The sequence below is a fragment of the Anguilla anguilla genome, chromosome 17, assembly GCF_013347855.1.
Source record: "Anguilla anguilla isolate fAngAng1 chromosome 17, fAngAng1.pri, whole genome shotgun sequence".
Classification (NCBI taxonomy): Eukaryota; Metazoa; Chordata; class Actinopteri; order Anguilliformes; family Anguillidae; genus Anguilla; species Anguilla anguilla.
This window is the reverse complement of record NC_049217.1, coordinates 12,035,102-12,048,754: the sequence shown is the minus strand read 5'-3', so window position 1 is coordinate 12,048,754 and position 13,653 is coordinate 12,035,102. Positions and strand designations below refer to the sequence as shown.

At 44.6% G+C, this 13,653-nt stretch overlaps 1 protein-coding gene across 2 annotated transcripts; it reads right to left on the bottom strand.

Moving 5' to 3' along the window:
- Positions 1–891: 891 nt before the first annotated feature.
- nptx2a (neuronal pentraxin 2a) lies at positions 892–10,871 on the bottom strand. 2 transcript variants are annotated; one of them, XM_035397043.1, is made up of 5 exons: positions 9,903–10,871; positions 7,871–8,084; positions 7,295–7,539; positions 5,002–5,181; positions 892–4,307 (listed from the first exon to the last, which is right to left on the bottom strand). In XM_035397043.1, the coding sequence occupies exons 1-5, from the start codon at positions 10,356–10,358 to the stop codon at positions 4,080–4,082; spliced, it is 1,323 nt and encodes a 440-aa protein (XP_035252934.1). In that variant the 5' UTR covers positions 10,359–10,871; the 3' UTR covers positions 892–4,079. The 2 variants fall into 2 exon arrangements, with proteins under 2 accessions (XP_035252934.1, XP_035252933.1); XM_035397042.1 differs by having other exon boundaries at positions 7,871–8,087; positions 9,903–10,870.
- Between the last annotated feature and the right edge of the window lie 2,782 nt (positions 10,872–13,653).

Sequence of the window (13,653 nt, the reverse complement as noted above, 5' to 3'; positions counted from 1 at the left end):
GCAGAACTGCAGTAAAGGGCTGCAGGAGTGGTTTTTATTGCTTGGAGACCACAGCTCTAATGAGTCCCGAGGAGCACAGGAGCAGAAAGTAGACGGGAGCTAATTACAGGAATCCGGCTCAACAGAGCTCTGAGCTACGCCCCTCCTCTGCGACTTCTTGATCTTGATACGCCGTGGGAGGAAAGAGGCGGGAGGCGCGGAGAGATCGTAGCGGTGTCGACCAATCAAGGGACAAGGCTAGCGTTTGGGATATTCCTGCCCTTTTGTTCTGACCCAGAATTCCAGAATTTGTGACGTATGTTATGTATTTTCACTCTTAACTCGGTGTTTGTGAACTCAAGTGTTTCTGACGTGTTATTCATGTGTGTTTACTCTGTAGCCACTTGCCCTGCTTCAGTGTATATGTTCAGTGTATATGATCATGACAGTGCAAATAGCATTTTTTTTCTGCCTGCTGAAATGTTATGTACATGAATGGTTGAATATTGATTTGGGTAACATCTATGAAGCATTTCATTGACTAAGAGTGAAGCCATCTCAGTCAGCTTGGCGCTCCGCCTCCTTGCTGCCGATGTCATGGGGGCTGAGGCAGTGGGAGGGGAGCCGGTGCGTGGGCATGTGTGTTTTGGGCTGAGAGAGGGATTTTTTTCAGAACAGATAACTCTTTGCCCGCATGTAGACTGCACATCTCCGCGCAGCTCTAAACTCGTTTGCCTCCGAGCGATCCGACGCCCACACAACGCTGTGTATCTGCCTTTTAAACCACCTCGTTAAGGCGTCTGTACCTGCGCCTTAACACCCTGACCTACTGCACAGCCTTTCATATAGAGTTCACCTCATCTTCACGAACGCACACAAAAGACTTAAAGACTGAGGACATTTTTGGTAAGCTTAAACTTTCTTAAATATGCTTTATTTAATAATCAAACAATGAGAAGAGCAAATAAACAAAAGCCCCTCACAGGGGGCCAGGACCTGTTGCTTGGAGGTGGGTTTACAGTGCTTAAAAGAACCAGGTCTCCACCAAGCAGCTTTTCTGCTTACACATATCGAGAGAATCAATTCACACAGGACAGGAAGGAGAACGAGGTGAAATAACATTAATTCTCATTTTCCTAGCACAGAGCAACAATGCAATTACACATACACAAACAAACAGTTCAGTTTTTGAGTAGAAATATACATATATACATAAAATATTTAATCTATTTTTAAAAAATAGTATTTTCTGGAACAAATGATGCATTTACAAAAACGCACAGAGAACATATGAGGTATGTACATAGAATAAATGCTTCATCAGTAATTCATAATAGCTTAATTGTGTAATTTCTTTAAAATAGTCTTCATTGTTACATTCTTTCAATGACCGTCCCTCCCCCAATATTTCTATTGTTTAAATATTTTGAGCTCACAAATTTCACAGAAGTCACAGAATTTTGAAACATCTTCTTTTAAACGGACCTAGCTTTAGTGAATTCTTGTTCTGAGCAGCATATGGCTTGCATTTTACATATTTTATTGGGATGAAGGTGGTGATGTCTCCTCACTCATAGAAAATGGAGAGGAGCTCCGCAAGTTATGGAGTGAATTGGCAACAACCAGTAGAACAATGCCCACAATGATTGGTGGATACTTTCTGCCTAAATTTTCAAAAGTCCCTGTGCAAATTATCAGGAAGTAGCCAGAAAGTATCCAACAAACATCAAATGTACTCTGTGATTGGCTGAGCCTCCACTGTTTTGTCTATGAGTAAAGTGACATGGCCACAGTCTTTTCCCATGGTACAACTGAGCTGCCCTGGTGGCCATTAAATTGCAGTGTCCAGAATTGTGGGTAATGTTGTTCGTACGATCCACCTGAACACACGGCCTGTAAATTTTGCTGAGGTGTTGTCTGTGAATCTTTTCATCAAAAAAAAAAAGTAATTTTATTCTAATGGACTGGCTTCATGCTGTATTTGGAGATGTTCTTTTTGTATAACCTCAGCAACTCATATTTTGGTCTCGCTCCTGAATATTATTGTAAAATGTGAATGACAGCTCTAAACCAACCAAATTATACACCAGTTGATCATTAATTATTTCCCCCCTCCCTCATATGTCTTTCATATGAATAGAGATCACACATTGCTGGACAAATCAAATACATCTAACTTAACATCAGAATATACTGCATAAAAACTGGAAGAAAAGAAAATTGAATAAAACAAATCCAGACAACCACACATGCACAAGTTCACAAGATTTTGGCATCAGACTGGCATGACAAAGGCCAAGTAGAGAAAAGCGGTTTGTTTAAAACCTTTAAACACAGAGCCTGTTTAATCTCAGCAGGAGAAGCTCCCTTCTCTCAGGGCAGATCAGAGAGCGCGGTCTCATTGGTGCAGACCTACTCCGTTTGTGTTTAATGTTGGTGTGCAACTGGTAATTCTCTGAAGAGGTGAAAACCCTCTCGCCATAATTACACACCATCCAAAAAATGGGCTGGCTAGAATTCATTTTGTGTACACAGTCACAGGTTTTTACTTGCGTAGCAAAATGTTTAAAATTTTTAAAGTGGTCATTTTTCATTTCGCTTATTTGGCAGATGCTCTTGCGCAAGAGCGAGCCCAAAAGGCCGTGGTGGCGAGACCCAGCTAGTGCAGAGTAACAAACGCGACGAGGCCGAGGGCCGCCCGCGATAAAGCACACTCGCGCACAGTGTGTAATGGTCATAAGAGCAAGGGACTATGCAGTGCACTAATGCACATGTACTGCACGTGTGACAGTGCTGGTCAGTGCAGCACTGTGGCTCAGGGGGCTAAGCTAAGGATAATTATTGGTTTTGGAAATCAGGGTATGCTGGCACACTACGTACCACAGGTACAGCACTATCATAGACCCAGCAGGTACTCTGTGTTACTCCGTTTGTACCAGGTCCTGGCTTCCTACTGGTGATGCTGAAGCATTGAACTTTCATGCATCTTCTGGAATCATCAAGGGGTGTGACCAAGCGCAGTTCAGTTTCCATGAATGTTCAGAAACATACATTTTACAAAAATGTTGATTGTTGTTTTTTTTTTTTTTGTCAGAAATTGTGTAAGGCTACAGTTATAGCGAGGATTTTGGGAGAAGTGTGCTTCAGAGTCCTCGTAAGAATACCAGAAGGGATCCTGGGGACCAATAGTGACACTAGTGTACTAGTGTCTTGGACACACAAACTTCCAAATGAAAGATTTGGAAGGCCTAACGTGTTGAGTACACAAGTGCATTTTTGCATGTGTGTGTTTTGTGCAAGCGTGTGTACACACGTGTTTTTGTATGTGCAAGTATGTGTGCGCGCACACATGTGTTTTGTGTGTGTGTGTGTGTTTGTGAACTTGTCAAACGGCATACATTCTGTTCGCCTGTGGCAGTGTACAACATACAGTTTGATTGTGTTCACATTCTTTGTCCTCCATTGTAAAGTGCTCCTGGTGTGTTTAGAAACACAGGTCGCACTGGAGACAATGTCATAAATTCAGGATTAGGCTGTGATTGTCAAATTGACAGATCAGCTCCTGCATGTCGTGATTTCATGTAAAAGCACATAGAAACAACAAAATATTTAAAAAATATTCCAAAAGCAGTTGTAAAAAGTTTTTTTTTAAAACCTCAGGTCACGCAAAAATTGTCAACAATCAGGAGAAAGAGAGTGCAATCTGAAATCTTTTCTAACTTTACATTTTCAACACATTGACAGAAAGCCAGACAACACAAGCAAAGGTAAAATAAATGTAAACCAACAATTTGCTAACCGACAGCTGACTCACATGCATATGCATATAAGTTTATGAACACAGTGAATACATATTATTCAAACAAACAGCCTTCCCCCCCCCCCCCCCCCCCCCGAAAAAATGAATAAAACCCTCTTACCAGCCAGTTGAAATGGGAACAAGATCCAGCAACAGGTTATGAGCGATCTATGACCCGTCAAACCATTGTTGCCGTGGTGTGTCATAGCCATAGGGGGGTCACTTGGGAGGGAAGGGGTAGGGGTAGGGGGCCACTGGGGGGGTATTCTTCCCGCGTCTCTGTGGAATCGCGGCGGGTCCTTTACGAGTCGTACACGCGGTCCTCGCACATCTCCAGTGCCCACTTGGTGGCGCCGCCGAACACTTCCACGTTGCTGTCCACCCAGGGCACCACGTTCCCCGGCATGTACGAGGAGCAGTTGGCCAGGCCCTCGATGTCGGCCGGCCGCAGGACGCGGTCCCACACGTTGAACTGGCTCAGCTCCCCCACAAACGCCTGGGTGGCATCGAAACGCCCGCCTACGATGTCCTGCCAGGGACAAAAAGCACCAAGAATACAAAAATGTTTTTTTTTTTTCCTTTTTTCCCCCTCAGATTCAAAACTTAAACTCAGGTTCACATGATGGCTAAATACCAGCTAGTCACTTTCTCATATATATATATATATATATATATATATATATATGTTAGACATTTAAAATTATTTTAATTTTGAAAAAGCCAAAACTTTGGCTTTTATAATGAGCCAGATATATGCAGTCAGTGGAATATGTAAAAATAAGTGAATTCTCAGCATTTCGTAACAATTCTGTCCTCCAGCATGAAAAAACAATCCCAATGGGATGTGTGTTGCATAATTTAATACTGGATGTTATTTAATTTAATGAAGTGAAACATCAGAGAAGAAAGAATAAAAATCTACAGTACAATACAAATGTATGCTCTGTTTTATATATTAACATTACAATAACCCAAAAAATATATTTATCTTATAATTATGATTGCGTGAAATGTTGAATGAGATTAGCGGATCCTGCAGAGAGACCCGCGCGAGCCTCATTCACGCACAAACCGCTCCGCTCCTTCCTCCCTCAGCACAGTATCCCCTGGAAACGGCAGTCTGCGCCGTGTGACATCACCTGAGTCTCTGCGGGGGACCGGGGCGGGGGGAAAGGGGCAGAGCAGAGCTCCTGTTCGCGTGAGAAGCTCAAGCCCGAGCTCACCTGCTCCTGGCCCAGGATGATGGCTCCTCCCGGTTTAATTGGGTGCCAGGGGGCCAGGTTCTCGCCGGAGCCCAGCTTCTCCCCGTCCTGATAGGCCTCCCAGTACCCGTCCCTGGTTGTCCAGGTGATGCAGACGTGGTGCCAGTGCCCGTCGCCCACTGACAGGGGCAGCTGTGCCACCTGCGTGCAAGACGGGGGGGGGGGGGCAATGAGCGCAAAATAGAACACAGCGGATACGTCAAAATAGAGGAGGAAGTAGAAACGAGGCAAGAAAAGGAAGGCAGTGGAGGTGGAGAAAGAACAAAAGACAATAGAGATAAGGATGGAATAACACGGCAGATTCAAGAAAATATAGGACAGCACAGACAGGCGACATAAATAAAGTGTACGAGACGACCTGAATGCAGCGGAAACGCTTCGGTGCATCAGAGAAATGGAAAAAGAATGCAAGGCAGATGAAAGAAAAAGGGAAGGCAAAAGCAACTAGGGCACAATATGGGAACATTAATATAATAGCTATGCAAATGCGGTAGGCAGTGGAAATGGGAACATTATAAAAAGCAATAGAGAGGGCTATTATGAAGATCGATCTAAAACATATTTTCACTGGAACAGTAAAGGAGACTGTAGCACAGTATATGCAGTCTGTACAGAACATGGCTCAACAGGTAAAACCTGGTATTCTGTGAGGAGAGATTAGAAAAACAGATTCCCCAAAGAAACATTTAACCTGAAATACTGTTTTTTTTTGTACCTCCTTTGGTAAACAGAATAAGGTAAGCACATACCCAGAGTTTCCATCTTAGAAAAGACTAATTAACTACCTTTTTTTTTCTTTTAAAAATGCATCCCTTCAACCTCCATCAATAATTGCACTGGCAAGGTCTAGAGCATCATCTGTGTTTGACACACAGCCAGACTTGAATGCCCTGTGGCTGAATCTCAATGAGTTATAATAATGATTGCAACAGCGATGCTGAATATGGAGAGAGCAAGAGAAGGGGGGAGGAGGAGGAGGAGGAGGAGGAGGAGGGGGGGGGGGGTTAGTGGGAGAGAGAGAAAGGAGCGAGTATTCATGGCTGAAGTGTTTATTTCTCAGTCTTTCACCGTTTCCAGAACCCACACTGAGCGCGGTTCTTCCATTCAGCGTCCCGCGAATCACAGCCAAGGCACAGCTCTCCGTCTCGCACCCTCTCTCGCTCTCTCTCTCCTTCTCCCCCCTCTTTCTACCTCTCCTATCATCTCTCTACATCAAATTTATTTGTACATAGGGAGGAATAACACTGCCATGCATGTTGCCAAATGGTCGCCTCGCCTGTTAGAATTTTCATAAAAACTAACAAGCAAACAAGACCCCTCTGCAGTTCCTCCTTTGCCATCTCTCTCTCTCCCTCCCTCCCTCCCTCTCTCTCTCTCTCCCTCTCCCTCCCTCTCCCAAGCTAGCGTTCTCTTTTCCCCCTTCTGTCAGTCCTCTCCCTCCTCCCTCTTTCCCCTGCGCGCACATGTATAATGCATGCAGACGAAGACGCTGTGTAGACACACTGCCTCCGATGACACGCTTTCCTCAGGCAAAAATCCATCTGTTGAAATCAGTTATCCACTGTTCAGCAGCGCGCAACGTTTTTCACACCGCACACACACACACACACACACACACCCCTCCCCCAAATGTGCGAGTTTAATTATGCGCCGTGTCTTAGGAGTTTAATTTTGAGTGTGAGGGAGCCAATTTGCGAGACGCGGTTAAATGCCGATGCTAACAGTGCTGTCCGCTCCTGCGCCTGTGTGCACTTGCACGGTTCTGAGTGCTAACTCCGTTTCGTAGTCGCTGCCACTTATGTGAGGCCCTGTATGCTAAATGGATGCAGTGTAATGTCATGTGATCAGGCTCGATGTTCCGAGTGTTTTTGAATGCTCTTTGCGAGAACCAGAGTCGCTGGAGAACTGGCTATGGTAAGCCACCACAGAAATGACTTTTCCACTTTTTTTTCTTATGAAAGCTTAAGATTTGTATCCAGGTGTAGCTCCAGTGTTAGGAGAGGGGGGGGTGGGGGCTGTAACAGAGAGGGGTGGAGTTTAGGGACCAGGCTCAATGAAAGTGAGCATAGAGGGTGGGATTTAGACACGGGAGCAGAGCTCAGTGACAGGCACGGGTGGGGGGGTGGGGCCTCAGTGACGGGAGAGAACGAGTGTGAGGTTTCCTGGGGGTGGGGTTTGGGGACAGCGGAGGTGAGGCTTAGAGACTGTGTGTGAGGGGGGGAGGTGGTTTCTCAGCATCAGACAGACGGCCCACCTTGTCATTGACCAGCAGCTCCATGGGGTTGGTGCCCCACTCGATGAGCACGATCTCGTTGGCCTGGCCAGGCACGCCGTAGGAGAAGGGGGTCCCGATGCCGGGGCTGGCGCTGGACTTGAGCCACATGCAGATGGTGAAGGCGTACATCTCCGGCAGGCTCTTCTTAATGCGCCCGTACAGGTAGTTGGTGCGCAGCGGCAGGGACAGCTTGAACTCCTCCGGCGATTTAAACTTGCTGTTTCCTGCAGCGGGGGGCGGAGACAGGGCCGTGAGTGACAGCTGCAGTCACACAGGGCCTGACGGTACATCCATAAGGACAGCGTTACAGTACGTGTGTGTTATAGAGGAAAGTGCTAGAGGTCCGGGAAGTTATATGAGGACGTGCTTGAGGTTGTGTATGCTTGGGTGCGAGTGTGTTTGTTTGTGCGTGTGTATGTCTGTGTGCATGCAGATGAGTTGTGTGTTTCTGCATGCCTGTTTGGGTGTGTTTTTACGCGTTTGTGTTTGAGAGTGTGTGTCCACATCGTGCACATGTGCGTGTGAAGCAGAGGCAGGAACGTGACAGCGGCGCACCTCTCTCCAGCTCGGTGATCCTCTCCAGCAGCTGGTTGAGGGTGTTCTCGGTGCGCTGGCGGTGGGCCGTGGTCTCGTTGTACAGCTGGGACTTCTCCTCCTCCAGCTCGGCCACTTTGCCGAGGAGCTGCTTCTCCAGCTCGCTCAGCCGGCCCTTCAGCAGGTCGCGCATCTCGCCGGAGGGCGCCGCGGCCGACCCGTTCGTCCGTATCTGCTGCTGCACGGCAGGGAGACGAGTGCGTTAGCCACAGCTGGCTAGCATGTATTCACACAAGCAAATACGGGCTCTGCTGCAAAATACCTCATATGACACCGCCAAAAATAAACACAATGTAAATCTGTGAACTGCTATGCTGGATTTAGGCTCTCACCAGAGAATATGGGGGGGAAAAGCAGAATGAAAGTTTATTGTACAAATTCAAATGTGATCTGCATCGTTCTGGTACCTGGTTCTAATAAGAAGGTCCAACTGATGCGTGCAGTGACCTGGGTGTGAAACTGCACTGGCGTGGTGTACGGACAGCCCACCCCCTGTGGTTATCTGGGGGTTGACAAGCCAGTTTCCAGTGGTGACACGGATAAACCATGAACTTGATCTTCAACACATCCTCCTTCTATTGCCCTGAGGTTCCCCTCCTCTAGTTCACAGGAAGCATGAGTGTAAGACAGACCAGGGGGCGAGAGTTTGGCCCCATATCAGGCACAGTCCTCAGTGTGAAAGCACCTGGAGTCCTGTCTTGAGCAAAACTGATTCATCCCGTTTCCACTGGGAACCATAAATGCAGTTTTGTCCCTTTTAAAGGAAGCATTCATTGGTGTCCCAAGGGGCTGGGGCAATGGAACACGGAAACGTATCAAAGAACTAGAAACGAAACTGAATGTGCCAGAGGAAGATGATCACAGCGCAGCACTGCCGACATCATATCCCACAATCCTCTCTTTGTGTCAGTACGCTTGTAGCTCGCGGTTGTAAATGTTCTGGTGGTGGCATGGTGTGCCCTGCACGTCAACCGTTAACAACGACAAAAATCCAAATAAAATATATGGTATCAGACAAAAATGCGGTGGCGTGAAATGAGCACGCCCAAGACTTGGTTCCCTGACAGTTTTGTGCGAGAAAGAGCCAGTGTTAACTGTTGGTCTGAACGCGGAAAACCCGCGATAGTGTGTGTCCTGTTGTTCAAAAAGAACGAGAAAAAAAGAGGCCTTTTCCAGATAATAGTGGAAATTGTGATGGCTACTTTTCAAACCCCTTTTAGACTATATTTGTAGTGACGGACATAAGGGGCTCCAAATCGATATAATGCGTTTTGAACGTGCCATTTAAGCGCATGTTTAGTTCAAGAGGAAAGGCTTGCCGTTATGCTCTAAGAGGAATTCAATGATTCTTGCACAACGGATGCGGTTACGCACGTAACAGCTTTTGACTATCGTCGTTCATACTCTAGGGTCATGTGTAGTCATACAACTACAAATAACAGCTCGAGACCGAATCAATGCGCACCGGTGGACAGTGAAGCGCATTTCATGAATTTATTTCCAGACGTCGGATTTGTATTCTTTGGTGTGCGCAAGTAATAATGTGTTCGTTCCTCGTCTGCTGAGGAAAATAATTACAGAAATGACTTAAATAGATGACTGATGTAAAACAGTCAGGATTTATCTGTCTTCCTTTTATCTATCTATCTGTCTAGTTTTACAAAGCATATATAATTCAGTAAAATACGTACATATGCACACAATCCACCATCGTGCTTATTATTCCAGTTAGTGCTGTCTTTTACGCATTTAACTCAAGGTAATAAAACTTGGTGCATTATATTAACTAGTTTGTTGACGACTGGATCAAATGAACAGTGTCACACCCAGCTCTTCCACACGAAACTACTTTGAACTCTTCTGGTTTAAAAAAAAATGTTAACTGGTCAGGGCGCCTAATGTAGGATTGATAATTAATCCACAAAAGCTCATTCTAGCATTTTCACTCGGTATTCTCTTGCGCACCTGGAAGCACCACCCCTCAATTCCTCACCTCCAAATTCCCGAGCCGATCCTTAAGACTTTGCATGGTCTTCCCGAGGTGGTCGATAGTTTCCGCCGGGTCCCGAGGGAGGTCCCCCATGGTGTTTTTGCCGTAGTCTTGTCTCCACAACCCTTGACCTGGATATTTTCCGTCATTTGGTGAGTCCAGGGCGGAGGTCTCGCAGCGCGAAAGTTTCGAGGTCAGCTCCTTGATTGTGCCCTGTTGGTTAACTATGGTCTCCCGCTGCTGCAGAACGGTCTCGCGCAGCTGCATGACCGTGCCCTTCAGCTCGTCCTCCTGCGCACTCGTGCTCTGCATGGGATTCGGGGGAAACGAGCAGCTCGGATCCACGTTTTTGGGAATCGCACTGCAAACAAAGCGGGTACCCTTGGCGTCATGACCTCGCACAATTCTCCCGCTACCCACCGCGTAAAAGTAAAGCAGTCCAACGACGAAGACGAACATACCGGCGACAAGAATAAAGATTACAGTAAGCTACCTATTGCAGGCTGTTGCAGCAACTTAACTTCTCTCACACGAGCGTGCGAGTTCCAGTGATATCCGGAAACTCTGCTGCCCTTCTGAATAGTATTTTTACTTGATTTTTGTCTTTAATCAGACGAATGGTTTTAGTCCAGAATTCCGGAGCTGTCAAAAGCACATTTTTAAATAACTGAGTCTTTATAAACGACAAAATGCAAGGGGATATATATTTATCAGTACGAGCACGACTGAATGTGTAAGCGCCGCGAATGAAAATATTTGCGCTTTAAATTACACATGTATCATTTTAAACAATCTATAATTGACCACTGAAAGCGTTCTTCAAATGAGTAAAGTATACTATATTCGAAAGAAAAATAAACATGAAAAATGATAAAAATCCAATGACGATGAAGATGTTTCTTGATAACTTGCAGTTCCGAAGTGACTCGCCGTGGTGCTGAAAAGACAGCAACGCTTCTTCAACAGATGAATATACGGAGCTTGGCGCTGCCGGTGAAGCGCTCGGATTGGCCGAAAGTGCCATTACATCACTTGCACTCTTTTGAAGTCTGCGTGCGCGTGCCTGCTATAGCAGTTTTGCGTTGGGGGTGGGAATTAAAGTTTGGAGACGGAAAACAAGCGTAGCTGCAGTTTATTCTTCTTATAGCTATGCTGCATGTTTTTTCCAACAGATTTCTATCATATTTTGTTTGTTTCTGTCATTAGTTTATCATAAGAAAGGAAACGTTCTATACCAGCAAAATGGCTTATTTACCCAAAATTGTGGTGGTTAATCACTGGCTCTAGAATACACCCTCCAACATTGTGTGTGTGTGTGTGTGTGTGTGTGTGAGAGAGAGAGAGAGAGAGAGAGCGAGACAATTAGTTGAAAAATTCATTTTAATCACTATCCTACACAACAACAGCATCATCTCAGATTGGCTTAATTATTTCAGATGCCTTTTATAAACTACAATGATTTTACCCGCATTTGACGGGTGTTAGTGTCAAGCCCTGTATATGTATATACACACACACACAATGCAGTAAAAAACAACAAAAAAAGTATTTGTTTGTAGTATTGCATATTTGTCACACTGAAAATGGTTTCGGATCTTTACACAAAATGTAATATTCGCACAAAGGGAAGCTGAGTAAACACAAAACACATTGTAAGAATATTATTTCATTTATTTAATGAACAAGTAATCAAACACCCATACCACCCAAGTGAAAAAGTAATTGCCCCCTTAAACTTAATAACTGGTTGCACCACCTTTAGCAGCAATAACTGCAACAAAACACTTCCTGCAATTTGATATCAGTTGCTTTGGAGGAATTTTAGCCCACTCTCGATCATTGCCTTGCTGCATAACCCAATTACACTTCAGCTTCTGCTCACAGATAGGTGACCAGGCATTCTCCTTAAGAAATTTCTGGTACTGAGCAGAATTAATGGTTCCTTCAGTAATAGCAAGTTGTCCAGGTCCCGAGGCGGCAAAGCATCCCACACTATCACCAACACGTTGGTGTGATATTCTTACTGTGAAATGCTGTATTTTCCTTACTCCAAAAATAATGGGACCTCTGTTTTTCTTTTGTATCAGTGGTGTTTGCCTTTATACTCCATTTTTGCTTGATCTTTTTCATAATGTGACCGTTATTTGGATGTTCTTCTGGGATCTTTTATGACTTCCTGGATGAGTTATCCATGCGCCCTTGGAGAAATATTGGCAAGCCAGCCCCTTCTGGGAAGATTCACCAGTGTTCCAGGTGTTCTCCATTTGGAGATAATGGCTCTCACGTTGGTTCGCTTGAGTCCTAGATCCTTAGAAATGGCTTTATAACCCTTTCCAGACTGATCTTTTTCAACAACTTTATTATCTCTGGAATTTTATTTGATTGTGGCAGAGTGTGCTTCCTGAAACTTTGTGGTGACTACTTCACTCTGACGGTAAGATTCAATATGTGTGAGATTTAGATTCAACAGGGCTGGCTGCAGTAAAGCCTGACTGATTTCAATGAACTGAATCTAATCGTCAATTACATTTGTTAAATTGGTTAATTTAGTAACTAAGGGGCAATTACTTTTTTTTACATGGGTGATATGGGTATTTGATAACTTTTTTCATTAAATAAATGAAATATTTGAAAATGTTTTGTTTCCCTTTGGTCTATGTTACATTTTGTCTGAAATACTTTTTCACGGCACTGTGTGTGTGTGAATGTTTATATATATATTGACTATATGTTGCCTTCAGAACAGCTTCAGGCCTTCTTGGAATGATGTTATACATGTTCTGAACTGTGTGCGATGAGATATTGGACCATTCTTTAAGAGTGAAAGCCTCCAGTTCTTTGACGGATGAAGGTGGAAATCTACTTTGTGACTCTACACTCCAGGATCTCCCATAAAGGCTCAATGATGTTTAGGGGGAGTTATCATCCTGGAATATGGAAAAGAATGAGGCAATCGTGTTTTGCACCACAGGGTGAACCTGGTCTTGTGAAATGGCTTCGTATCTCTTGGCCGTTATATGACTGCACAGAGCAATCCTCAGACCCAGCGACTCCCATCAAATGGCTGCCCATACCATTACAGATCGACCACCATGTTTAAAAGTTGGCAACAGACACCATTTCCATATTTTGCAGTTTTGTGACTGATGAAATTCAGACACTGACTATTTGGCCTATTTGGAACTGCTAGTCACCTCGTTGCTTTAGAAACTCGCATATCACCTTGCTAATTATCAGTACTTTTTTTATCGCTGATACATATTGCTAATTGGCACTTTAATTAATATGACTGACCTGTATAACTACTTTGTTATTGTGATTTAGTTATTTCAAATGTAAGTACTTTTTCATGTGATCTACTGTTTTCATTATTTTGTCCTAACCCTGTATAGTATGTCCTGCAAGGCCTACTGTGTTTGTATGGGAAGGTAATTACAAATTTTTCCTGCTCATTCCAACATCCTTGGCCCCGTCCTTCTTTCACATAAAGCAGTTCCTGTTTATACCCATATATGGTCTACCTTTCATAAAGCGCTGCCGTGACGCACTGAAGACCGTAGATATGTTCCAGGATGCCTGCTGTGTAAACATGGACACTCGTGTTTGTGTGCATGACATTTCAGCTTGAGCACTTTGGACTGCATTTACATATGGTAAATGGACTGCATTTAAATAGCGCTTTTATTCAAAGCGCTTTACAATTGATGTCTCTCATTCACCCATTCACGCACACACTCACACACCAACGGTGAAA

Coding starts and splice junctions, on each gene's coding strand:
- nptx2a (XM_035397042.1), bottom strand. CDS start 10,358: ATGTTCGTCTTCGTCGTTGGACTGCTTTACTTTTACGCGGTGGGTAGC. Junction 8,088..9,902: donor ATCGGCTCGGGAATTTGGAG/GTGAGGAATTGA, acceptor CCTGCCGTGCAG/CAGCAGATACGGACGAACGG. Junction 4,308..5,001: donor TCATCCTGGGCCAGGAGCAG/GTGAGCTCGGGC, acceptor TGTCCCTGGCAG/GACATCGTAGGCGGGCGTTT.